Source organism: Pteronotus mesoamericanus, unplaced genomic scaffold (assembly GCF_021234165.1).
Source record: "Pteronotus mesoamericanus isolate MK-2021 breed Mesoamerican mustached bat unplaced genomic scaffold, CSHL_Meso_final contig_246, whole genome shotgun sequence".
Classification (NCBI taxonomy): Eukaryota; Metazoa; Chordata; class Mammalia; order Chiroptera; family Mormoopidae; genus Pteronotus; species Pteronotus mesoamericanus.
In genome coordinates this window covers 3,463,234-3,491,151 of record NW_026555104.1, presented here as the reverse complement: position 1 = coordinate 3,491,151, position 27,918 = coordinate 3,463,234, and the positions used below count along the sequence as shown (strand labels likewise).

At 33.8% G+C, this 27,918-nt stretch overlaps 1 protein-coding gene across 2 annotated transcripts in view; it reads left to right on the top strand.

The window, feature by feature from the left end:
• ABCA5 (ATP binding cassette subfamily A member 5) overlaps positions 1-27,918 on the top strand; it is a 68,075-nt gene that overhangs the window by 20,080 nt on the left and 20,077 nt on the right. For both annotated transcript variants that reach the window (XM_054573100.1, XM_054573102.1), the window contains 14 exons: positions 1,328-1,496; positions 2,533-2,591; positions 7,393-7,503; positions 8,701-8,876; positions 9,419-9,538; positions 10,574-10,712; positions 11,940-12,030; positions 12,202-12,341; positions 13,254-13,373; positions 16,131-16,332; positions 19,029-19,198; positions 21,466-21,593; positions 21,998-22,135; positions 24,986-25,099. In XM_054573100.1, coding sequence (XP_054429075.1) covers positions 1,328-1,496; positions 2,533-2,591; positions 7,393-7,503; positions 8,701-8,876; positions 9,419-9,538; positions 10,574-10,712; positions 11,940-12,030; positions 12,202-12,341; positions 13,254-13,373; positions 16,131-16,332; positions 19,029-19,198; positions 21,466-21,593; positions 21,998-22,135; positions 24,986-25,099 — 1,877 coding nt within the window. The remainder of the gene's footprint in view (positions 1-1,327; positions 1,497-2,532; positions 2,592-7,392; positions 7,504-8,700; positions 8,877-9,418; positions 9,539-10,573; positions 10,713-11,939; positions 12,031-12,201; positions 12,342-13,253; positions 13,374-16,130; positions 16,333-19,028; positions 19,199-21,465; positions 21,594-21,997; positions 22,136-24,985; positions 25,100-27,918) is intronic.

Here is a 27,918-nt window from a genome sequence, read left to right as displayed (position 1 = left end):
GTATAGACATAGGACATTTGCATCATTGCAGGAAGTTGTATTGGACAGCACTAGTCTAGATTGCTGTAATACCACTTATCTAATTACCTAACTTAAATCTAAGAACTCACCATTTCCTTTAATCAAATTAATCACCTCTTAAAAAACTTGGCATATTCTTATAAATAGGTATACTTATTACTGTACCTACTTACTATATATTAATACCCTCCATAATACTTTCATATATTTAATTTCTCCTCATCATTCTCCCTTCCTGATTGTATTTAATATTCATTTGTATAGCCTTACTTAACTATTTAAACACATTTCCAGGGTATCAGTTAGATTGTCTTTAGTTACTCATATCAAAAAATCTAATTGGCTTAAACAATTAGAAGGAAATCAGTTGTTTGACTTAAAAGGAAGTCCAGAGATAGGATGGGCTTCAAGCTGTTTAACTTGCACAACTATGTCATCGGGGACCCATTTTCTCCATGCCTTTGCCACCTTTGTCTCAGAGTCTGGCAGATTTACTCTCGTTTATGGCCACGGGGTGTTCTGCTTCTTTGTTCATGGCCAGTGGAAGAGGAAGGGTGAACCTTTCCCCCAACTAAGCCCTTTGCTTCTGTCTTATTGGTTACGTGCTTATGTGTGGAGCAATAACAGTTACTAGAGCATTCCACGAACTGATTAGATCTATTAGAATCTTCTGTGTAATTGGGATTAGATTTCTTTGAGACATGTGGCCATCTAGAAGAGGAGTAGATATTTAAAGTGTGAGTGTTGGTTTTGGGGAGGAAAAGAGGGGAAATGGGTACATGGTATGTGGGCAACTGTCACTGTCCACCATATGTAAGTCTCCTATATCTCTTATTGCTGTATTGTTCTCCTAATTCTAAAAAATATTCTCTACAAACTATATTGAATTTTCCAAATACCTCCTATTATCAAAGACTAAGATGATATATTCAACCTTTGAGGATATATCTCCTATCCAGATATAAACTTTTCCTCTTCTGGACTCTTACTAGCATTTTGGATGGCATGCCTCATGTTCTGCATTGTCTTTTTGCCACTTGATATATATGTGTGTCCTCATAAAGATTTAAGTTCCTTTGGGCAGAAATTGTGCTTTACTCACCTGAACATTCCCATACACTCTTGGCAACTCTGAAACCATTTATGGACTGAGTTGTCAATAAAAGTTATTTTTCACACAATACGGATTTAGTACTTTATATCTAAGCTTTACATTTAGGTTGTTATATATTTCTCATACTGCCTTTATGATTTTAAAACTCATTTTTGGAAATAATTTATGATAATTCAGTTTTTTATTTTTCAGGGGAATTTGGCTTACGGAGATCATCTTTGTATTTTCTGAAGCCATCATATTGGTCAAAGAACAAAAGAAATTATAAGGAGTTATCTGAGGGCAATGTTAATGGAAATATTAGTTTTAGTGAAATTATTGAGCCTGTTTCTTCAGAATTTATAGGAAAAGAAGCCATAAGGTATGATTTAATCTTTGATAATTTAGGCATAAGAAGTGCTAATGGAACATGTCCTATTTAAATCCTGTCTTTTAAATAACATATGTAAGTAATGTATGTTTTTTAAACAGTATTAATAAGAGCTAATTGCCTTTTAAGTTCTTATTTGTAACCATTTAGAATAAGGTGGCTGCTAGATTTGAAATTTTATGTTTCAAAGAAAAAATTTGAAAGTAATAAAACCAGGTTTTTACAGAGTTATTTTAAACTTTCTGTTTTATCAATCAAAACATAATATTAACTTTATAATTCGATTCTGGATATGTTTTCTAAGTTATATAACATTAAATTGTCCTCTGTTAATTTCATAGTCCTTTAGGTATTGTGACACAGAGTATTAGTTTAATTTCTAAGGGCCAAAGAAATTAATCACTATTTTCACTAGATCAGTCAAAACCAACTTAAAAAATAATAATGAGAAAGCAAAAAGAAATAAAAATTACAGAAAAAGTGAAGTGTAATTTGTTTTTTAAGTTTAAGAAAAATGGATAAAAGCTGGGGAGAGTAAAATAATTAGGATGTAATTAGCAAGCCAGTGGTCTGCCCTCTCAAGGGTAAAATTCAAAATGGTTAATAAAACTTAGTGGAATGAATCACTTCACATTTGCAGATTGTTTGAAATGTGTACTGATGTGAAATAAATAGCATTTGGTTTTTAATTTCCCTTAGCTGATATAACTAGTATTTTATTAGTTGCAAGCAGAAAAGTATCAAAGATGAAAACAGATCTATAAATTGCTTGAGTCAAATGCTTCACTTTGCTTTTAGAAGTTGGTTTATGAAAAGTGAATGAACGGCATTTAAAATGGAGAGGAATACTATATTTTTCTCTTGTTTCTTAAAACTACTTTTATAATTGTCAACTCTGCTTAATTATTTTAGCAGGAAGGTACTTTATTATTATTCCTATAAAATATGACAGATTCGATAAAAATGTACATGGAAACACATTTATAAATTGCTCTAAATACTTAAAGTAGAAATGGGTGTTTTTCAGAATCAGTGGTATTCAGAAGACATACAGAAAGAAAGGTGAAAATGTAGAGGCTTTGAGAAGTAAGTAGCTTTTTTACTCTTCAGTCCATAGTATTAAAGTACAAATGGAAAAACAATTTGCATAATTTGTGGGAAATTTAAACATCTTTATCACAAATTTCTTTTTCCTCTAGGGATACTTAAATTTATTTATGTGGTTAATATTCATAATAAAACTAATATCAAATTAATAAAATAAAAAAGTAATACCTATTTTAAGATTAAAAATATTCAACTATTTGAACAAACCTATGTCCTTTTTCCCTTTATTATCATACATGTGTTTATGGGTTGATTGCTTTTTTTTTCTTTTGACTTACAAAGTCTTTCTCAAACTCACCACTACTGCCATTTTGGATCTAATAATTCTTTTTTTATCAGAGGCTGTCCTGTGAATTGTAGAATGTATAGCAATTTGTCAGCCTGGGTTCTTCTGAACCAACAGAATATATGTACTTATATATGCACATACAGAGAGCAAGTGAGCTGGATGGGAGAGGGCAGGAGGGAAGAAGGGAAATTATGTTTAAGGAATTGGTTCATGTGATTGTGCTTTCTGGAAACTTTGAAATCTGCAGGGCAAGCTGGCAGCTCGGAAACTCAGGCAAGAGTTGAAGTAGCAGTCTTGAATCCAGAATTCATAGGGCAGGCAGGCAGGTGGGAAACTCAGATTTCAGAGGAAATCTGTACTACAATATCGAGTTAGATTGCTTCTCCAGGAAACCTATTTTTTGCTCTTCAGGCCTTCAACTGATTGGATGGGGTTCGCCAGTGATATTGTGGGTAGTCTCTCCTTTACTGAAAGTCAGCTTACTGTAAATGTTAATCACATCTATAAAATACCTTCACAGCAACATTTACTTTAGTGTTTGACCAAACAGTTGGGTGTCATAGCTGTAGCTAAATTGACACATAAAATTTACAAGCACAAGCAGCATCTGTGGTCTCTATCTACCATATACCCATAGCAGCTTCCTTCTTCCTCAGTTGTGACAACCAGAAATGTCTTCAGGTCTTCCCAGATGTCCCTGGGGATCGGGTGGGAAGTGAAGGGGGAATGTTAAGCCCCCAACCTCTACTTAAGAACCACTGGTCTAATATATACTGATTTTTCTAGATAGCTTTCATTTTATTATTTTCAAATGTATTGCCAAAAACTTGTTTAAAGTATTTTCATATTATTAAGACCTGTAGGATCTACAGTAATGTCTTCATTTTTATACCTGGGATTTGTTATCTTCATTCCTCCCTCCCTCCTTTCCTTCTGCTGCAGTTTATCAGTAAAAAAAAAAAAAAGTCTTTTTAAAGAACTAATTCTTGCCTTTGTTGATCCTCTGTGTTGTATATTTATTTTCTATTTTCTAAATTTTTTTCTCGTTTCATTGTTTTTGATTTTACATTTAATTCTGTTTTTCCCCCTAAATTCTTGAGATAGATACATAGATCACTTTATAATAATGCATTTTAAATATGTAAATTTTCATCTAAGCATGGCTTTAGGTGCATCGCACAAGTTTTGACAGGTTGTTTTCATTATTATTAAATTTTAAATATTTCTAATTTTCACTGTGATATTTTTGAATGGGTTATTTATGTTTTGATTTTTAAGTATATGGTGATTTATATTTATCTAACATAAGTCCACTGTAGTCAGATAGTATAGTAGTAGTATTTGTTTTTAGCTTTTCGCAATTTATTGGGATTAGATGGCCCAACATATGGTCAGTTTTTGTACATATTCTCTGTGCACTTGTACAAAACACATATTCTGCAGTCGTGTGTTGTATCATCATTGGTCGAGTTGGTTAATTGTGTTTTTGAAAACTTATGTATGTTTACCGATTTATTTTTTGTGGGAGTCCTTCTATCATTTATTGAGAGAGAGATAAAAAATAAAAATCTTCAATTATGATTGTGAATTTGTCTCTTTTTTTGTACTTGTTATTTTCTTTTTTTAAAGAATGTCTTTTTAAAAAAAATTTTATTTATTTTTGGAGAGAAGGAAAGGGAAGGAGGAAGAGGAAAACATCGATGTGTGAGAGTGACATTGATGGGTTGCCTCTTGCACACCTCCCAACTGGAGATGGGGGCCTGGCCCACAACCCAGGCTTGTGCCCTGACCGGGAATTGAACCAGCAACCTTTGGTTTGCAGGATGATGCCTGACCCACTCACTGAGCCATGCCAGTCAGGGCTGTCATTGTTTTCCTTTACATTTTTTCAGACCATGTAATTAGATACATATGTATACTTGTATATTCAGAGTTATGGCTTCCTTTAGTCCAGTGATTACATGATTCATGTTTTTTTACCCTTTTTCTTTCAATCTGTTTTTGAATGTGTCTCTATTAAGTCATTATAGTTTCAAAATCTGATCTGAAAATCTTTTAAACATTCTAATTGGAATGTTTAGTACATTTTGTTTAATGAGATTGTTATACTTGAGTTTTAATCATTTATCTTCTTTTACTTTGTTACTGTTTGTCTCCTTTTTCCTATGTTCTTTCTTTACTTTTGCTTTTTTTTGGTTGAATATTTTAAACTTTTAAAAATATTTTTAACCTTTTAACTTTCTTTTACTTACATTATACTTAATAAAATACAAAAATCTTAAATGTACAGTTTGGTCAGTCTTTTACAAATGTATGCAGTGATATAACCACAACACAGATAAAAATAGAGAACATATATAGCACTCTAAAGGTTTGCTTATGCCCCTTGCCAATCAATACCATCCTCCACCAGACAGAGCCACTGTTCATTACGAGGTCTATCACTGAATTACATGTCTATACTGGAATTTCCTAGTAATGGAATCAGTATTATGTCTAACAGACTTTCCATTGTGCTTTATGTCATAGCACTTTGTTCTTTATCATTGCTGTCTAGTTTTCTTTTGTACGAACATACAAAGGTATGGGTTTTTTTAAAAAATATAGTCATGCACCACACAATGATGTTTCGGTCAATGTTGAACCACATATATGAAGGTAATCCCATAAGATTATAAATGGAGTTGAAAAATTCCTTTCACCTAGTGACATAGTAGCCATTGTAACATTGTAGCATTACTCATGTGTTTGTGGTGATACTGGTGTAAACAAACCTACTGCACTGCCAGTTGTTTAAGAGTATATAGCTCTTTGTGTTGGTATGCTCTGTGATGTTCACAAAATGATGAAATTGTCTAATGACGCATTTCAGAATATATATGGCCGTTATTAAGTAGTGCATGACTATATTTGAGTAGAATTTTTAGGTCATGAGTAGAACTCATGAGAATTGCTAGTTCATAAGTTTAACTTTAGTAAGGACTTTGAACATTTTTCTAAAGTTGGTACCCCTTCGACCAGAAGGTATGACAGGTTTTGACCAGAAGGTATTACTGTACATCTTCACCAGCCTTTGGTATTGTCAGCTCTTTTAACTTTAGCTATTGTGGTAGAGTACAATAATATGTTAATATGGTTTAATTTGCATTTATTTAGTACCTAGTGTATTTATTGAAGATCATCATTTATTTTTGGTTTTCAGAAGTTTTATTATAATATACATTGTTGATTTTTTTTTAACATTTATTCTGCTTTTATTTATGGTGCTTCTTCAATCTGAGACTTGATGTCTTTACTCTGTTTTAGAGACTTCTCAGCCATTTCTTTTTCAGTATTGCTTCTGTTCTGTTTTCTCTTTTGTTCTCCCTCTTTTTTAATACATGCTATGACTTTTCATTTTTATTTGTCTTTTATTCTCTTTTCTGAGTTTTCTTATACTTTTCTCCCTCTCTGCTGTAGTCTAGGTATTTTCTCCTGACTTTTTGTTCATTAATTTTCTCTATAGTTGGATATAATCTGCTGCTAAACTATCTTTTGAAATCTTTTTCACTAATGGTTTACAGTTTTTATCTTTCCACTTGGTTCTTTTATATAGTTTTCAGTCCTTTGCCAGCATTCTCTTGTGAAGATACCATAATGACTTTTAAATCACCCCTAAGTCTGTTTCTGTTGGTTTTGGGTCTTACCTTGCTTTCTCCTGCCTGGTTAATTTTGGCTAAGTGCTACGTATTATGTATGAATAATTATAGAGATAATTTGATGCACTAGACAATGTAATCTTCCAGAGAGGACTCATTTTTACTTCTGGTCTACAGCTCTAGATATACTAAATCCCAGATCACCTTCATTAAATGAAGGGCTATACTTGCAGTGGTGGGCAAAAGTAGTTTTACAGTTGTAATACAAATACAATACTTAATAAACAAAAACACAAGAATAAACTCTGTTTTTCATACTCAAAATATACCTACTTTTGCCTATCCCTGTATTTGAAGCTGGGTTTTTAGATCCCTGTTTTATGTCTTCCTTCAATGATTGATTCATCCATCCAGTGACATTTCTTTGTTCCATTTTTCTCTTGCTTATATTAAACCATTCAGGTGTTAACTTAGCTATTCCCATGCTATTGATCAATGTCTAGTCTTTTTCACCAGTATATTTAACATCCTATAAATATCCTTGGGACCAAACTTTTGTTTGTTTCAGTTCTCTTGGAAATTCCCAAGAGTGGGTATACAAACCTGCCCCCAATATTTTGTACACCCTCTAAATCAATGTAACAAAAAAAGTTTTATTACTTATTCATACTGTTGACATAACAAATAATTATTATTCTATAACATTAAATATTATGCACTTAAGTATGCTGGTAATTTTCAGTCTGGCTTTAAATTTATTTACTTGTTTCAAGATGGCTCAAGTAGTATGAGTTATCTTATATAGCTCGATGGAACTAAAAATTATATCTGGATCTTTTTTTCCCTGAACTAGATTTGTCATTTGACATATACGAGGGTCAGATTACTGCATTACTTGGCCACAGTGGAACAGGAAAGAGTACATTGATGAATATTCTTTGTGGACTATGCCCACCTTCTGATGGTGAGAGTTTTCTGACGTTAAAAAAACAAAAAACAAAAAAACAACTCTGACGTGTGTTATTAGTATTATTAACTAAAGTGTCAGTCACAGCATAACTATCTTTGAAATATGTACTGATTGGTTTTTGTCAATGATTTAGGACCAACATCTGTGTCTATGAAGCTGTTTTATCTTTTTTGGATTAAACACATCTATTTTTCGGTAGGAAATAAAAGATGATTCGGTAATGTTTAATAAAGTAAAAAGTTCTAATTTCATACCTTTTTTAAATCAGATACTTTGTGTGTGTGTTGATTTTTCATTTTCAAGGAAGAATAAATCAGTAACTAATTGGATATTAAATGAGACCTGTAGACATTTCAGGTTGAGAAAATAGTCACAGGTTTCTAATTATATAATAATAGTTCAAAAGGAAAGAGCAGTACATGTCAATATGATTTCCTAACCTAGGATTTTAGGAACAGTACCTCAAACATGTAATTGTCATATGTGATTGCCCTATAGGTAAGAATTCAGTATGGCAGTTCCGTATTTCCACAATAAGCAAAGAGAGTGGCAGTACAACATTTTACTTTAATAAAGGGCCAAATTTCCGTGTATCAAATCTGCATGTTTTTCAGTGTAGTTTAACTTTTTAAAATTTTGTTGCTTATCCATAATTGTGTCACTCTCTAATGGTAGTATTAATATCTTACATTTATTTAAGAATGTATGGTTTTTATTATGATCCTACATACATTATCACATTTGTGTAACAATTCTAAAGTGAGATATATTAGTATTCAGTTTATATAAGAAGAAGCTAGAATTCAGGTTGATTTCTCAAGATCATACTGCTAGTTATTATGAGAATATTTATATCTCTCTGTTCTCTCTACTGTTGTGTAATGCCTGAGAATGAAGGAAAATTGTTACTGGAATGTAAGTGTAAATAATGTACCAGTTAAACTTCTGGTTCCTTGCTCTTTCTGCTATGTATTATCACCTGGAAATGAGGGAAAATGAGATTGGAATATAAGTGGAAGTAAATCAACACTATGGAAATAGGGGTGCATTGTATTTTCCAAATTTATATTAATTCTTACCTTATATGTCTACTACATACAAGTAATTGGATTATTAGTATATATAAAAGCATGTATACTTTTTAATACTTAATATATTTAATATGAATTTAAAGATATATTTCGGTTTCAGGGTTTGCGTCAATATATGGACATAGTGTCTCAGAAATAGACGAAATGTTTGAAGCAAGAAAAATGATTGGCATTTGTCCACAGTTAGATATACATTTTGATGTTTTGACAGTAGAAGAAAACTTATCCATTTTGGCTTCAATCAAAGGAATACCAGCTAATAATATAATACAAGAAGTATGTTATTCATATTGAAAACTTTGCTTTTATTTCCTGTAAATCAATAGCCTATTATACTAACTTCTGTAATAAATCTAAATATAAAACCTGTTCTGAGTCAGTAAACAAAATCATTACAAAGAATTAGAATTTTAAGTAAAAGTTTTTGCATGCATACAGTTGTCATTGTTTTATCAGGATGATACTAGTTTCTCAATATAAGTGTTTCTTTTCTTCCTTTTCATTCACATCACCCTCGTCTTCCTGAACACCCATGTACGCACACACACGCAACCTTTGTACGCACACACACGCAACCTTTGCACTGATCCTCTTCCCCACTACCCAGGAAGTCACACAAAAGTAAAACAGACCTTTCCATCAGGAATCTTTTTATCTGTTATTTCAAAATTATATATGAATATTCTCAAAATTAAATTCTGTACTAAAATAGCACTTTAAAGGTTGATATTAAAATTGGAACACTTAAAAACTAATATTGATGATTATGTAAAAGGTGTAGTTTAAAAAATAACATTGTTCTTGCTTTACTTTTATAGGTACAGAAGGTTTTACTGGATTTAGACATGCAGGCTATCAAAGATAATCAAGCTAAAAAGTTAAGTGGTGGTCAAAAAAGAAAGCTGTCTTTAGGAATTGCTGTTCTTGGGAATCCAAAGGTAAACAGATATTGTCACTGATGAGATAATTTTAAATTGTTTGATTAAAAAATGTAGGTTGTAGGAAAATATATATACACACATTACAAAATTTAAGCATACATAAAATACTATATGTTATTGTAAATGTAATTATAGTAATAAGGTTTTAAAATTGTAGTCAGATACGTAATATCTTCATGATAGTGTTTACCTTTAGGAAGAGGAATGTAAAGGACAGCCTTTAGTTATATCTACAATGTTTTATGTCTTTAAAGAAAATCTGAGGAAACTATGACCAGAAATAACATTACTTAAATTTCATTGGTGGTTATAACAGTACTGTTCTATTATTCTCTACAATTTTCCATATATCTATAATAGTTCATAATACAAATTTTGAAATAGAACAATGTCAAAGGAACAGTTTAGTTTTTCACTGTCCTTCTGATTTAATTTCGTATGTCTCGTTTGTGCTGTTCTCTATCCTGTAGAAACAGAACTAGTTGATAGTGTTTTGCAAGGTGCTAGAAAGCTGCTATGTACATGCCTGTAGCCAGGAGACCCGTTGGTCCCTACCATCCTTTCACTTTTGCACTTGCTGCTATAGTTTAGGGGTGATTCTGGTTCTGGCTTTATGTTAATTTATCTGTCTCCCAACCCTCACCACAATGTTTTTGAAATTTAAAATATGCATAAAACAAATTACTTCCCTTGATCTAATATAGGACATATTTCTATAATAAGCAGTTGATATGTTTACAGAATTTAATTGTTCAGATAAAAGCAATATAATGTTTTGTTTTTAATTTATTTATCTGATTGTTATTACACTTACATATATTACAAACATTAGTCTTTTATAATTAAACCAAGGAAAATATTCATATGCCGAACTGATAATTTTTAAAATCTATGCTCACATGAGTGAAAAACCCAGATCTAATAGATTTTCAAATGAAAATAATAATTAGAAATGGGGAAGCTTTTCAGTTCACATAAATTTTATATATTTTAGTTTTCATGAGGATTCTCTGCCCTCTCTGGTTCACGCAGATACTATTGCTAGATGAACCAACAGCTGGAATGGACCCTTGTTCTCGTCATATTGTTTGGAATCTTCTAAAATACAGAAAATCTAATCGAGTTACAGTGTTTAGTACTCATTTCATGGATGAAGCTGACATTCTTGCTGGTGAGATTTTTACTTTACCTTTGAAGGATAAGGTCATGGGGCCAAATGGGAGATTGGATGTAGAGATGCCAAATTTTGAGAAATGAAGAAGTTGATGCATTTAACAAAAAAAGGTTTAAAAATTTTTTTCAATCATGTAGTTTTGTGTTGGGGAGGTCCTCAATCCTATGGGTGCTAGGAGAACTCATAGGACTTAGCATTGTCATACTCATACATGAATTAATTACTGTGAAACTGAAAGGTACAAAGCAAAGTCAGCACCGTGAAAAGGCACACGGGACAAAGTCTAGAGGAAACCAGACACAAACTTCCTAGAATCTTCTCCTAGCAGAGTCACATAGGATATGCTTAATTTATCTAGCAATGAATTGTTAAAGACATGTGAAATGTCTACTCGGGAAGCTCTTTAAGACTCAGGGCCCAAGGTTTTCATTGGGCATTGCTTGTGTAGGCACCCTCTGCCTAGTATATACCTAAACTACAGAATCCCAGAACAAAAGCAGGTGTTAAGTATACTCTACATTGTTTGTAAATTTTATGTAAAGTGAGCCATCCTCATCTGCCTTGGGAATGGTGGGAACACTACTAAAATCCAGGTTTCCAGACACCAGTTAAGGACCAACATTGTAAGCAGGCCTTTCTAATAATAATCTCAGGTCTGCTATGTTAACTGTTTTCTGTGCAATTCTCAACACAAACACATGTATAACAAAAAAATAATCTAACGTGATTTTAATAACTGACAAGATCCAGGAGTTTGAAATTCTAGAGCAACATCTTTCTATTTATAATATAATCATAAAAATGTGGCATGCCATTCATTTCTTCAGTTGTATCTTTGTTTAAAAGAACTAATATTTTACTTTTGTTGCTTTTTTATTGTTTTTACCTTTGGTTACAAAGGAAATCTTGAAAATTAGTAAGTCTTAGGAAGAGATAGATATTTGGAGTAGTTTTAGGAAAAAAGACTAGAGTTAGACAGCCTGGCTATATAGTTCATAGCTTTTGTCATTTAATATGTGAAATGTGGACAAATTGTATATTTTCTCATTGCCTCAGTGGTCTCACCTAAAAAGCAGGTGATGCAAATCTAGTATTTTCTTCATAAAGTTGTGATAATTTAATCAGTTAATAAATTGGTTCTCATAAAGTAATCCATAAAATACGAATGCCAATTATTAATGCTGTTACTAATTTAAGAATTGAAATGCAAATCTCTGTTTGCAGATCGGAAAGCTGTCATATCACAAGGAATGTTGAAATGTGTTGGTTCCTCAATGTTTCTCAAAAGTAAATGGGGGATTGGCTATCGCCTGAGGTATCTATTCATTCTTTATTGGCTCTATATTATATTCTTGATCTGTTACTATATTTAGGGCTTGACATAAGGTACTTCGGCCTGCTTTTATGGCACTCAATTTAAAGCATTCAGAGTTTACTTTTGGTTATTCACTGAGTATAAAAAATTACGATTTTTGTTTTTTTCTAGCATGTACATAGACAGATACTGTGCCACAGAATCTCTCTCTTCTCTTGTTAAACAACATATACCTGGAGCTACTTTATTACAACAGAGTGACCAACAACTTGTGTATAGCTTGCCTTTAAAGGACATGGACAAATTTTCAGGTATTACTTACTTTCAGTTTCTTGGTTGTTAAACCAGCAGCTTGCTTTGGGAATAGGTTTTCTTGCTTTACCTTGTTTATTCTTCTGTGTAATATTTACATGCTCCCAGGTGGCCAGAGTTAATAATCTGTTTCTGCTTTATTTTGCTTTAGAAAATCGGAAATACTACTAGTTAACATATTTCTTTCTTTACAAACAGCATGCAAGAAACTGTAACTAACATGTTAACTTAATAACTGTGTTTGCTTTGTTGTCAAGAAATTGCTCTGTTTGGTTGTGTATACATGTACATATATTTACACACATATATGTGTCTATATACATACACATATATATACACACATGTATAATTGTGTATATCCTCAAGTTCTTTTCCATTTTCTTAATTTCATAATAAAATCCATGATTGTATGGTAAACCACTGAATTATTTTAATTGTGGCACTAGTTTTCCAGTTTATAATGAGGAAGGAACTCAAACTCAGTCTCCTATATCTGTTTAGGGATCTCTTAAGAAACAAAAGGATACTATTAATGTACATATGTTGTGCAGAATTTCCATAGTATTTATCTCATAATCAGATAGAAATCTTTTATATTAGTTTAATTGGTTTCTTTCAAGAATTAAGACAAAATTATTAATTAACTGGATTGAAGTATCTATGCCAACTTAGTATATGCTGCCTATCATTCTGTCTGTAAAATATCGTATTTATAATATGATAAATGTCTAACAGATATATTTCTATAAACAAACATTCCTTGGTGTTCTTACCAATAAGAATGTTAAAAGGGTCCCAAGACCAAAAAATTTGAGAACCACTGTACCAGCAGAGTAAATTTAAAGAGCATTTTTAGAATAATTCATGATAGTATGCTTAACTACACAATATTCTTTCATATTCTCTTCTAGGTTTATTTTCTGCTCTAGACACACATTCGAGTTTGGGTGTTATTTCTTATGGTGTTTCCATGACAACTTTGGAAGATGTATTCTTAAAGCTAGAAGTTGAAGCAGAAATTGACCAAGCAGGTAAAAACAAAAGTAACAAAACATTTTAGGCAGTGAACCAGACAGATGGCAAGCAAGACAAGCAGTTATATAAACATGTGAAATTTATGTTTTGGGAAAGAAAGGACTGAAATAAACCGGTAAAATAAGTAATTGAAATATTTACTAATAGTGATAGGAGTTATGAAGGAAATAATGGGGTGATCTTGGGAGGCAGATAACTTAGATTGCATCTTCAAGGAGGACTCTGTTGAGATGAAACTGAGACCTGGAAGGCAAGAAAAATCCAGGTGAAGATTTTATTCCAGAGCTTTCTAGATAAAGGAAAGTGTTACTGCAGAGGTGGTATTGAGGAGTAAGTTGAATGTCTTTGATGCTAAAAAGGACACCAGGGATAGAGTTTAATGAGCCCAGGTCAGAGGGATAGGCAAGGGGCCAGAACATCTGGAAAAGAATTTGGGTTGTTTTCTTTGTGCAATGTGAAGCTATCAGAGAACTTTGAAGCAAAGGAGTAAATGATGGTGGTTGAATGGTGAGGATATTGTAAAGGAAGTGTGGAAGCAGGAAGACCAGTTAGAAAACTTAGCTTGAAGTAGAATGGTAGTGAAAATAAAGAAACATGAACAGATTTGGGTTATATTAGTGATACTGGTGATGACTTGCTGATGGATTAAGTATTAGGGGTTGGGGAAAGGGAAGAATCAAGAATAATTTCTAGCTTTTGGCTTGAGACTTGGGAATGGAATAGCTGTTTCCTGAGAGTGGGGAAGGAGAAAGTTTGTGGAAAGGGGGAATTTAGGCATGAATTTTGGCTTTATTGTTTGAGATGCTTATGAGACATACAAATGGAGATGTATAATGGGCAGTTGGGTTAACGTACGTGGAGCTAAGTGAAAAATAAAATATAAATTCCAGAGTTACTCATATATAAATGGTGCCATGGGATTGGATGGAATCACTTAAGTAGAGAGTATAGATAAGAAAAGAGGGGAAAGCCCTGAGGTTGAGCAATGAAGGGCCAAAAGGGGCTAACTGAGAAGGAGCCGAAAAAGACATAAAAGCCAAGACAAAATGGCGTTTTAGGAAAGAGGAAGTGGGCAGTTACGTTTTGACTGCTGTGACGAATAAGATGAGAACGAGAGATGTGTTTGGTAACATAGAAGACACTAGGGATTTGGTAGTGTAACCTTGACCAGCCATTTCAGTGGTGTGGTAAAGATCAAACCTGAATTTGTGTAGTTTAAGGTGAGAATGTGAGTTGAGGAAACTTGTAATGATTGAAGTGGCAGTATGGTGCAGTGGAACGTCAGAGGAGAGAAGGAAACAGGGATGCTTCCTGCAAACGTGGAAACAGTAGGAAAGTCAAGTTGATGATGACATAAGATTATAGTCGGAAGGCAATTTCACATAAAAATTTTAGATCTTATGTGGTTGGAGAGAGAACAATATCTTAAATTTGGGTATACATCCAGTTTGATGAAATATCAATGAATACGTTTGTAATAGTTTGGGTAATGGGAGAGAATTAGATGGAGAAGATGCTTGTACGTAAGTATTTTGAGGTATATGAAGTAGTTTCTACAAGTGTTTGAGTAGTTGGAATAAAGCTGAGAATGATGTGCTCTGTTTAGGTATTAATTTTTTTTTTCCCATAGTACCTTTAGGACTACCATAAAAAAATCATATTTCTAACATCAGCTTGCCTTTATTTTGGCTGATTTTAATTGTTTTATTTTTAACTGTTAGTATATATCAGATTCATAGAAGGTGAATTGGTGGTTACTGAACACCATGATTGTGATGTACAATATGGAGCACCTGTTTTTAGTTTGATTAGTTCACTCTATCAGGGGAAGAGAGGGATTAGACTGTTTGTCTTATTAAGCCATTCATCTAAACTGTTGATTTGGTAGGATGCCCCAGCCAACCAGGTTGTGCATAAATACTATTTTATGCATTATTTCATTCCCCTCTTAAAAATTTTAATGTTTACTCATTTTAAAAATTTAGTGTAAGTCTAAAAACTCTTCTTCGTGGCTCGCATACTGAAGCCAGTTTTCATCCTTTTTTTTTTTAATCTGATGTTAAATCACTGTTATAAAAATAACATCTTGATTTCTATTCCTTATTGATTAGTTTTGTCAGTTTTTGGCCTAATGGAATCATTCATAGCATGTCTCTTGTGTTTGACTTCTTCTACTTAATGTTATATTTGTAAGATTCATACTACTGTACTTGGATAGTAATTTGTTTATTTTCATTGTTTTATACTATTTTATTACACAAGGAATATTTCACAACTTATTTATTTATTACCTGTTGATAGCCTTTTGGGTTCTCCCTACTTTATGGCTATTCTGGATAGGGTGCTACTTAAGGATATTCTTCTACATGTGTTTTGGTGAACATACATACATATTTCTGTTGTGTTTATACCTAATAGAATTTCCTGGGTTGTAAGCTATGCATCTGTTCAGTTTTAATAATATTGTCAAAGTATATGAGAGTTCCATTTGACGTACATCACTGCCATATGTGTGCTTCTTTATTTACTTATTTGTTATATTTTATTCAACTTATTGGGGTGACGTTGCTTAATAAAATTCTATAGGTTTCAGGTATACAATTCTGTAATACTTCATCTGTATTTAATGTTCACTACCCCCAGTCAGGTCTCCTTCCATCACCGTTGATCCCCCATGTGCTTCAGAAAGATTTTCATCTTTTTTAAGGAATATATCATAATTTTCTAAATTTTTATTTTGTTTTGGCAAGTAGATTATAGTGTATTTACTCAGCAGCCACTTGAGGAAGAAATGGATTCAAAATCTTTTGATGAAATGGAGCAGAGCTTACTCATTCTTTCTGAAACCAAGGCTTCTTTAGTGAGCACCATGAGCCTTTGGAAGCAGCAGATGTATACAATAGCAAAGTTTCACTTTCTTACCTTGAAACGTGAAAGCAAATCAGTAAGATCAGTGTAAGTATATCACTCTTTTACTTGATAAGTTGTTTTTTTAAGGATACAAATGGGTTTACCATCTTAATTTTTTAAAAGCAAACATGTGTAAATAATCCCTGTGTTTTTGAAAGGTTAAAGCTATATCATATGTCAGAAAAAAAAGTATGCTTTTGGTAATTGCATCAAATAGTGTTAGAGCCTTATCCTTTTTTTTAACTAGCATTTTTTTGTCTTATTTATAAAATGAGGGAGTGACAAACAATATTCTCTAATTGTGTAAAATTTTTGAATTACTGTCACTGTTTTTAAATTTTATTTTGTATTCATATTTTTCACAATTATTTTGCATCTGTTCCTAATATTTATTAGTAAACAGCAGGAAGAATAAGTTTTATCACCATTTATTGGATGAAGAAACTGAATATAAAGGAGGCTCTATAGCTGGTAGAACTGGAATCTAAATGACATCCTTTTCACTTAGCTTTCCCTTTCAGTTTCCCATGGGATTCTAGGGTGCTGGACATTGAATTATTTGGAAATATTAAGTACTTTCATACATCATACACCTATCTTGGTGGATCCAAAATAGCAGTAGAAATAAAATTTAATCAAGAATAAGAGTTTTCTTATATGTTTGAAATATGCTGAATTCCTTTACTTTTTTGTTCAGATTTATTCAGTATCAAATAAATATCTGATACATTTCTCTGTCAGCATTACTGAGAGAAAATATATGTTTCAGTGTATTTATTTGAACACTACTGTTATATTTCCTGAAAAAACAATGGAAGTTATCTTAGTTAGCTTGGGCTGCCATAACAAAATAATGTAGACTGAGTGTGGCTTAACAACAGAAATTTGTCTTAGAGTTCTGGAGGCTGGAAGTCAAGTTAGGGTACCAGCATGGTCTGGGTCTGGGGAGGATTCTCTCTTCCTGGCTTGCACATGGGCCACCATCTTGCTGTGTAGCTTTCGTGAACTCTGCGCACCCGTCAAAGAGACAGAGACAGAGCAAGCTCTCTGCTGTCTCTTCATGAGGTCCCCACTTTTAGGACCTCATCTAACCCTTATTATTTCCCGGAGGCCTCATTTCCAAATACTATCACATTGGAGGTTAGGGCCTCAGTGTTTGAATTTGTGGGGAGGGTGACACATTCAGTCCATCACAAAAAGTGTTCTGTGGTCAAATGCATATTTGACCACCTATACATTTAGGAGATATTTTATCTTGTATTTCCTCTCTTAAAAAGTTGTTCATTAGCATAACAAAAACACAGGAGAGGTCCTATGATAAAGAAATTACTTCAAGTTTATTTAACCTGCAGTTTCCACATATTTTTTTGTTGTGTTGTGTTTTTATTTTGAAAGATGCAGGAAAATCAGTGTCTTTAGGAAAAATAATACTAAAATAAAGCCAAAAAGATAGTTACAAACACAGGACACTTGAAGCACAAAGCTACTTATGTCTTTTTATTATGTCATTAAAATAGGATACAAAAAGCAAACTTTCCCACATCCTTTTTCTCTCTGATATGATATCCCCTCCCTTAGTCTCCGCAGCAGCAGGTATATTGTGACTGTTCTTGACAACCCTACCCCAGTGGTCCTACCTGAAATCTTTTGCCTACATAGTCACATTTCACCATCACTAATGCTCTCAAAAATTCATCCTGTAGAAAGACAAGCATCAGAAAGAAAGTTGTTGCGGAGAGAGACTCAGCTCCTTCTCTGGACAACAGGGAGGCCCTGTCGGCTGAGAGGAGACCACCCTGCTCTTTCCTCAACCCACAGCACTTCCCTAGAGACTCACTGGCCACAAACCCAAATCATGTCATTCAAACATTTTTTAATCATGATTTTTTTTAAGCTTAAAACACCTATTATTATGGAACTGGAGTTTCATGTGATATGCTTTTGGAAATGCTGACTTAGGTGTATTTACAACAATTTAAGAAACTTTTTTTTAAATAATAGGGTTTCTGAAAGTGATAAAATATTTAAGCATGATAATCCAAGCTCTCTCTACAGTGGCCGCACCAGTGTGCATTCCCACCAGTGTACCCCCACTTATGGTACACATCACATGCAATGTGGAGCTATTTCACCCAGTAAGATAAAAGGATGCCAGCCTTCTAGAGAGAGGGGCATTTTGAATGGGTAATAGAATTATGTAATGGACCAGATGCAGGTGGTGATCCTTGTAACTGACTCTAGTATATCTTGCTTTGAGGTTAGGATGAAATTTCAAAGATATCAATCATTCAAAGTTTCATTGTATTTTTATTCTTTCTTGTATCTAAAGTATTTTTGTATCACACATTTTTGAAAATATAAGGACAGTAATTAATTAGAATAGAGATAGGGCAGCAAATAGTTTCTTTAAGAGAATAGAGATGAAAATTTTGACATACTGTCTGGTTCTTTAAAAGCTGTAACTGTGTATATATGTACTTTATAAAAATTTCAGGGTAATTCTGATCTAAAATATGCTTTTATAACTTTTAATTTCATTGTTAAATATTGAATTTCTCTTGAATATTGTCATGAGATCATTTGCAGGGTAGAAATTCTATTTACAAGTGCTATTTTTTACAAGTTTTTCCCTTTAATATTTTTTTAAATGAGTGCCTTTTAACTGTCAAGTAAAGAAAGATTTTAAAAATAGATTTACATATTAATGTGCCTTGAGCTGTATTATCATTTTTTCCTTTCAGGTTGCTTCTGCTTTTAACTTTTTTTGCAGTTCAGATTTTTATGTTTTTGGTGCATCGCTCTTTTAAAAATGCTGTGGTTCCCATCAAACTTGTTCCAGACTTATATTTCCTAAAACCTGGAGATAAACCTCATAAATATAAAACAAGTCTGCTTCTTCAAAATTCTACTGGTGAGAGTGTGTGAAGGTCTGTGAATGTGTGTTGATTGGGGTGTAGGGGTGAGGGGTATAGGTCCAAGATATGGATTTTAGAAATGTATGTAAGTTAAAGGCATGTTGTACCTGCACAAATCTAAATTTAACACAAGTCTTTATTAAGGCTGAACAATATATTAGAGAAATGAAATTTTGGTTAGAGTATAGATGACAATTTTAAAAAATATTCTAATTTATACTGCATATAACCATAGAGTTTCCTTTTTTAACAGTAGCAGCATCATTCTCAGAGTAGCATATTTCACTCAAATTTTATGATGAGCAAAATAAATTTCAAAAGTTGAAAAAACTCACTTCAGAGTTACTGCATGTAATATGTAGGCAGTATAACCAAAATTTTCAAGGGTTCTCTGGAAAATTAGAATTAAGAATAAGCGCCTTAGGTGTAAATATTTATAATCAAATACACTACATTTGCAGTGGCTATTTTGGATTTGCTATTGATTATTCTTATTACATAATTGTAAAATATCAAAAAACAATTTAAAACACATGGCCTGAGCAATGAGCAGAACAAATAAAAAAAGAAAAAAAACTGGCGTAGGATTCTGCTTGTCAAAATAATAAAACCTAATGCCAACTTTTATTTATACATGACCAGTTGTTCCTTCAACATCTCCCATCTCCAAAGATAGTTTGTACAGTAGTCTCAGGGTGCTTGAAGAAAAAGTGAAGATCAGCAAACTTAACTGGCAAACTAAGAGCAAAACAGTAGCCTCTTAATTTGCTTATCATGCTGAAATAGGTCAAAAGTTGCATTTCATGCAACCCTTTCTATACTCCTAAACTCTTTGGGGTTTAACATCTCCCAGCACTTCACTTTTATTTGAGTATCTTCCCTTTAGATTCATTGCTAACTGAAGAGCTTTTCCTAGTGTTAAAATAATTGTAGTTGGAGGTGATTATAAATTACTCCTTAAAATCATTACTCTTAAAACCTGGCTGAGTTTATTATACAACTTTTATTCTTTTGGAGGAAAAACATGATTAGTGAAGGAAAACTACTTTTGATTAGAAAATGTTATGTTTTGCAATTTTTTTCTTTTATTATTCTTGTTTTGGGTTTTAATATACATTTCATGTTACTAAAATATAGTACTGCATGGAGCCATATACCCTGACATTGTGACATTTTTTGTGTATTTGGGGAATTGTCCATGTATCTCAAATCTTTCTGCTTTGAGTTCATTCTGAACTGATCTGTAGAAATTCTAGTATTTTCAAAGTTTTGTCCCTTCAGTTACATTTTAGTATTTCAGGAGTTGCTTACATATGAATCCCATATTCTGTTAGGCCTTATTTGTTGGTCCTGGACAAAACCATGTTTTCTTAAGGCATCATTGGCTTCTGTGTATACGTTGGTGGGTATCTTACCTTCCTTGCAAAGGTTTTTGTATCACAAGTGATACAGTTCCCTTAGTTATAGTGTAGCTCTCTTCTCTAGAGCACAGAGCCACTCAGGCAGGCTGGGGCTGAGAGAGCAATTGAGACTCAAGGTTAGGGGTAAATGTAGTGTCACCAGGATCACAGTTCTGACACTCAGGTTTGGTGCTGAGCCTGTGCCACCCCGCCGTACTACTTAGTTACTGATAGTGTTTTCCTTTGGTTGGTTTCAGTTTTTCTCAAAGTCACATTTGTCCTTCCTTGAGTCCTGGCTTTTATGATAATGAAATATTTTCATCTATCTGGCATGTTGGTATGAATTTAAACCTTAGACAGGATTCAGAGTTTTTTCATTGGCTCTGGGCAATCTAAAGAATATAGATGGAGACCTGGTGATTATGTGTTTTAATATTTTAAGGCAGTCAGCATTGATTAAACTTGTCTGTTCAGAGCATACAAAAATCCTCTAAGGAGTGACGTTACCTAATTTCATACCATGACTTCTGCCTCTCTGAGCCTGCACGTTATCTTGTTACATAAAATTGCCGGATAGATTTTTATTGTCACTATTTAACCAAATTTCAGGTATGATAGATAGAAGTTCAATGTGAGTAATAGTTGCAGCAGCAGCAGCTAAAATTTTCACAGTTACCGTGTCAGGTTCATTCTATGGCCCACGCATGTATTGACTGACTTGGATTTGAATCCAGGCAGGCTGGATAGCTTACAAAGATAAAATACTTTTTGAAGGGGAGATAGCCTTTCCAATGTTATTAAAAGCCTGTATATGTTTCTCATTTGAACTGATTCTTTATTATTTGCTTATTTTCTAATACCAGACTCAGATATCAGTGATCTTATTAGCTTTTTCACAAACCAGAACATAATGGTGACGATGTTTAATGGCAGTGACTATGTATCTGCTGCTCCCCATAGTGCAGCTTTAAATGTGATGCATTCAGAAAAGGTAAGAGTAATGTATATGAATGAATACCCATTTGAAAGTTATAAAAGATTAAGATGTTTCCTCTAAAGTTAATCATTTGCTGATTTGGCTCCATTAGTTGCAAATTAGAATTTACTTTTGGAAGTAGTAATATTTATAATAGATTTAATGCCCTGATAGGTTACCAATAAATTAAGCTTAAAGGAATTTAATTTTATGCTACATTTTTTAAATACTAAAATATCTATAGTTTCCAAACAAGGGTGTCTTTATCATTGAGTATGATTTCTATGATTTGCTGACTAGCTTTCTGTATAGATAGTGAAAAGTAGCCAAGTGGATGAGAAAACCTTGCAATCTAGCAACAGTATACCCATTTATATGTATATATGGTATGTAATAAGTCTCTCTTTTCTAAATTGTAGGACTATGTTTTTACAGCTGTTTTCAACAGTACTATGGTTTATTCTTTACCTGTATTGATGAATATCATTAGTAACTACTACCTTTATCATTTAAATGTGACTGAAAGCATCCAGGTCTGGAATACCCCATTCTTTCAAGTAAGCAAAATTAAAATGTGTTTGTGTGTATAAAGTAAGTATTAAAAGCCAAATGATAATAAAATATGAAGCAGCTCATCTTTGACATCTCCTAGTCTTCTTAAAACTAGAGTTGGGAATCGTTTATATCTGGGTGTAGGAGTCCTCAATATTAATTTGCTTCGGGATCAAGGAGGTGTTCTGTGTTGATACTGATATTTTTGTAAAGTATATGTATTTTTTATATTAATCATAGAAAAGTTAGTTTAAAAATGAATATTGTTGGTCTAAAATCTGGAAACTGGGGTAGTGAAAGAAACTTGAGAAGTCACCCAGACAATTTTTCTTCTAGATACTATTGCTGGTTATAAATATGAAAGTTAATTTGTCTCTAGAAAAATGTGAAACATTTTCTCTCAATTCTTATTTTTTTATATGTTGAAAAATAAATGGACAAATATCTTTCTGTAGTAACATGTTTTATTCTCTATTGCTGTACAGTTTTTAACAGTTTATTGACATGTACATCATATGCCATCTAATTCTATGCCATCTAATAATATGCCATTTAAAATGTACAGCTCAGTGGTTTTTCTTACATTTGTAGAGATCGGTTACCATTGCCACAACCAGCTTTATATTTCATCACTCCCCCAAGAATCCCCCAAGAATCGGGTAATCACTGCCGGTTTCTCCCACCTCCACCACCAGCTCGCTAGTCATCTGCTTTCTGTCGTATGTCTGTGTAATCTACACCCAAACCTTTTTTTAGTTGGCTGTAATCTTTTGCCATCTTTAAATGGGAATCACACCGAAGATTAATTTAGTACTCTTTTTGTTAACAGTTATATATGGGGACAAAATAACATTAAATTTACATTTTAAAAAGTTCCTTGGCACCAGGGTAGCGAGGGATTTCTGTGAGGAGAATTGTGCTGGAAGAAAGAAAGTTAAAGAAATCAAATCAAAGATTCTTTTACTAATTAGCCTAAATTAGAGGTGATGATGTGTGTGAGAATTAATTTAGGGGCAGTAATAATAATGACGGGAGATAAAGATGTTAAAGAAATATATGGCATACTTCACCACTATTGAATTTGTGAGGTGAGAAGAAGAAAGGAATCTTATGTTTCTTATCATTTTGGGTAATGTGGTGTCTGGTAGTATCAGTCACCGATTTTGAGAATATGGGCAGAAGATTTTTGTTTTGTTTTGATAGAATGGAGATACTGATTTCAGTTCTGAATCTACTGAGTTCTGGCATTTGTGCCTGATGGACATTCAGGAGGCTTTTGATGTGTAAATCTGGAGAGATTTCTGGATTGGAAATAAATATTTGTGAGTCACCAGTGCTTAGGAGATACTGAAATTGTCAAAATTGTAGATCATCCCTTATTTTTTTATTGTGAAATATTTCAAGCCTACAGAAAAAAAAAAAACAACCATGTGCCTATTACCCAAATGTTTCAAATATTAGTATCTTGTTATACTTTAAAAAAACTTTAAATTTTAAAGGTACATCTGAAATCCCCAGTGTACCCTTTCCCAATCTCATTTTCTTCTCTAGCTCCACAAAGCAACCACAATTCAATATTTTTGATTCTCATACCTGTTTTTATGATGTTATTATATTTGTATGTATCCATAACTATTACAATAGAGCTTACAATTTTCATTTTCCATCAAACACATATAACCATTTTTTTAAATTGGAGGGAAAGAAATGAGACTTTGCAAAGCTCACTATTCATAGATGTAGTCTTATTAATAGTCCATATTTTTTCATAATTCATCAGATTCTGTGCGATTGAATCCAATTGTAGTCTCATTATTCTTCACTTGCTGTACTAATGAGCTTACATGTTTGTTGGTTCTGTCCATTGTAATCTACCAGAGTTTGGGAAAAAATTCTACATTGTTATATGGCATGAATTAAGGAATTAGCTTTATTGCTAAAAACTCAGAAGGCCAGAGCCAACAAGATGCACTCTGTTTCCACATAGTCCTGTGAATGGGTGTGCCAGGGCCAGAGTGTCTGCTAGACATTCAGATTATTCCGTTCTAGTGCAAAGTGTTTTCCCAGTCCCATGCATATATCTTCTTACAGAGCAAGGATAACAAAATGGCCTTGTCGAGGGTGGAGGGTAACAAAGTGCATTTGGTTTTTAGTTGTTTGCATTTGGGTGCCAGCTGTTTACAAGGTTGTTTGGAAAAGGTTGCTGTCTGCACACACCTTTGGGGTAGCTAGTGACCTTTGGGGCCTGTGGGAGCTGTAGTCCCCCCTGCTTGGGAGAAGAAGCTCCTGGTTTCTGGGGCCCTTTGGAGAGCAATAGGGCCCCAAGCTTCCAGCTGGCATACAGTCTAGGCAAACTAATGAAGGCACCAGAGATCATTCTGAGAGAGTCATGTTCATTGCATAGGACCACTGGTGGATGTGTTAACTGCTTTTCATGCAATTATTATTTTAAGTGGTGAAGCTTAATTTATATGCCATATTCAGTGTTATAGATTTAAAAAAAAGAAATACAGTGATTTGCTCAGGATCTTATAGCTCTTTAGTAAGTGGCAAAGTTGGTACTATGGCTCACTGCCTGGTAACTCTGCCACCCGTTTCTTCATATAGGCTCTGCCTAGGATAGTTATACTGATGTGTTTCTTCAGAGGTTTTGATAGTCTTTTAGACAGTGCTATCAGTGGTGGGCACAGGTTACAATATACAGACCATGTATCATAATAATGTATACTTGATACCTGTATGACTCTATTGGCTGATGTTACCCCAATAAATTTAACAAAAAAGAAGAAAAAAAAGTTCTAAGATGATATCAAGTGATTCTCAGTTCCATTTCTTATTATGTGGTTCTTTTTCAGGAAATTACAGACATAGTTTTTAAAATTGAGCTGTATTTTCAAGCAGCTTTGCTTGGAATCATTGTTACTGCAATGCCACCTTACTTTGCCATGGAAAATGCAGAGAATCATAAGGTAATGACTCAATTAGAAAACTATAGGAATAGTTTGCTAATAAGAATAACATTTATTTGCATGAATGAAAGACATTATGTCAGTAGTAAGCAAATGGAGCACAATACATTTATTATTTCTTATAGTAATACAGGGTAAGACAAAGTAAGTTTAGAGTTGTGAGTACAAGAAGTAGAGTTTATTCTCATTATTTATTGTATTTTTCATATGAACAACTGTAAACCTACATTTGCCCCACCTTGTAGTAATAACAATCATTTATTACTCAAATCCTTGCCATCTTCTTTAGAAGTTACATCCTTTAATCCTTACAACATTATGAGGTAAGTTTTACGTTACCCACTTTGTGGGTCAGGAAATGGAGGATGGGAGTGTTGATATAATGTGTCCAGTTTTAATGCATCTTGATTAAGTAGTAGATGTGGGTACTATGATCCTTATGTTCTTTTTTTTAAATTAAAGTATATTTTATTGATTATGCTGTTACAGTTGACCCATTTTTTTTCTCCCTTTTATTTCCTCCCTTCTGGCACACCCCTCCCTCCAGCATTCCTCCCCTTAGTTCATGTCAATGGGTCATACATATAACATACAAGTTCTTTGGCTTCTCCATTTCCTATACTATTCTTAACCTCCCCCTGTCTATTTTGTACCTACAAATTATGCTTCTTATTCCCTGTATCTTTTCCCCCATACTTCTCCCTCCCCTTCCCCGCTGATAACCCTCCATGTGATCTCTGTTTCTGTGATTCTGTTCCTGTTCTAGTTGTTTGCTTAGTTTGTTTTTGTTTTTAGGCTCAGTTGATACTTGGGAGTTTGTTGTCATTTTACTGTCCATAGTTTCGATCATCATCTTTTTCTTAGGTCCCTTTCACATTTCATGTAATAAGGGCTTGGTGATGATGAACTCCTTTAACTTGACTTTATCTGGGAAGCACTTTATCTGCCCTTCCACTCTAAATGATAGTTTTGCTGAGTAGAGTAATCTTGGATGTAGGTCCTTGGCTTTCATGACTTTGACTACTTCTTTCCAGCCCCTTCTTGCCTGTAAGGGCTCTTTTGAGAAATCAGCTGATAGTTTTATGGAAACTCCTTTGTAGGTAACTGTCTTCTTTTCTCTTGCTACTTTTAAGATTCTCTCCTTATCTTTAATCTTAGGTGATGTACTTATGATGTGCCTGGGTGTGTGCTTCCTTGGGTCCAACTTGTTTTGGACTCTCTGAGCTTCCTGGATGTCCTGGAAGTCTGTTTTCTTCACCAGTTTGGGGAAGTTCTCCATTATTTTTTTCAAATAAGTTTCCAATTTCTTGCTTTTCCTCTTCTCCTTTTTTCATCACTATGATTCAGATGTTGGAACGTTTAAAGTTGTCCCAGAAGTTCCTAAGCCTCTTCTCATTTTTTGAATTCTTGTTTCTTCATTCTGTTCTGGTCGAATGTTTATTTCTTCCTTCTCCAAATTGTTGATTTTTGTCCCGGTTTCCTTCCGTTCACTCTTGGTTCCCTGTGTATTTTTCTTTATTTCACTTTGCATAGCCTTCAGTTTTTCCTCTATATTGTGACCATACTCAACAATTTCTGTGAGCATCCTGATTACCAGTGTTTTGAACTGTGCATCTGGTAAGTTGGCTGTCTCTTCATTGCTTAGTTGTATTTTTTCTGGAGTTTTGATCTGTTTTTTCATTTGGGCCATATTTCTTTGTCTCCGTGTTTCTGTTATCTACAAGGGGCAGAGTCTTACATATTTGCCAGAGTGGGGCAACCCATGTCACATCATTGTGGCGCTGTATGTAGGGGAGGGGTCTGAGAGGGAACAATGCCGCTAGCTTGGCCCTGAGCGACTTTCAGCCACTTCCCTTGCTTCCTATAAGCAAATTGGGTCCTTCTGGCACCGATTCCCAGATGGGTGGGTTTGTGTACGTTCTAGGACCCTTTGGGTGTCTCCAACAAACTCTCCTGTGAGTCTGGGAGTTTCTCCCACCGCAACCCCCACAGATTTTTACAGCCAGAGGTGTTGAGGCTCTCTTTTTCTGTGCTGCAACCCTGGGTCGCATGGTCTCTCTCACTCCCCAGTTGTTCCTCCTGGTTTATCCGCATGCGAATGTGGGATCTACCAGCTGTCATCTTGCCTGCCTAATCCTCCAGCCACCTCCTTGCTGTGTGTCCTCTCTGCTCCAGCTGCCCGTCTCCACCCCTCCTACCAGTCTGGATGCATGTTTCTTCTTTAACTCCTTGGTTGTCAAGACTTCCAGACAGTTTGATTTTCTGGCAGTTCTGGTTGTTTTTTGTTTTTAATTTGTTGTCCTTCTTTTGATTGTGTGAGGAGACAAAGTCCTCCATCTTGACCGAAAGTGTCTGATCCTTATGTTCTTAATTGACACACTCTCCTCTAGCCTTTAATGGAATGTATGGATTGTATAAGGCGCTTAATGTGATGTTCAGTGAAAAAAAAAAGGTGAAAAATGATTGTTGTCACCAGGCCGAGGAAAAATTGCAATGTGTACAGAGGATTTTTTAGTATTCTTCCTCTTTATTTTCTGTTCCTTTCTCTTTTTAATATCCTCCATCCAAGGAGACTCAGGTGATCTTATATAGTTTTTGACAGTTCAAAGTCTTCCACTCTTCCACTCTGCTGAGATTGTCTCTTTCTTACTCTTCTACAAAAAGTTCTCATTCTCTTTGTGTCTGTTCTTCTACTTGTTCAGTGGAAGCAAATTTGTCCAAATTAATTTATACAATGTGATTAATAATGAGGTTAAGCCTCATTTAAAAGTAACACATGAGTCTCAGAAGATATTTTAAAAATATATTCAGTTTTTCTG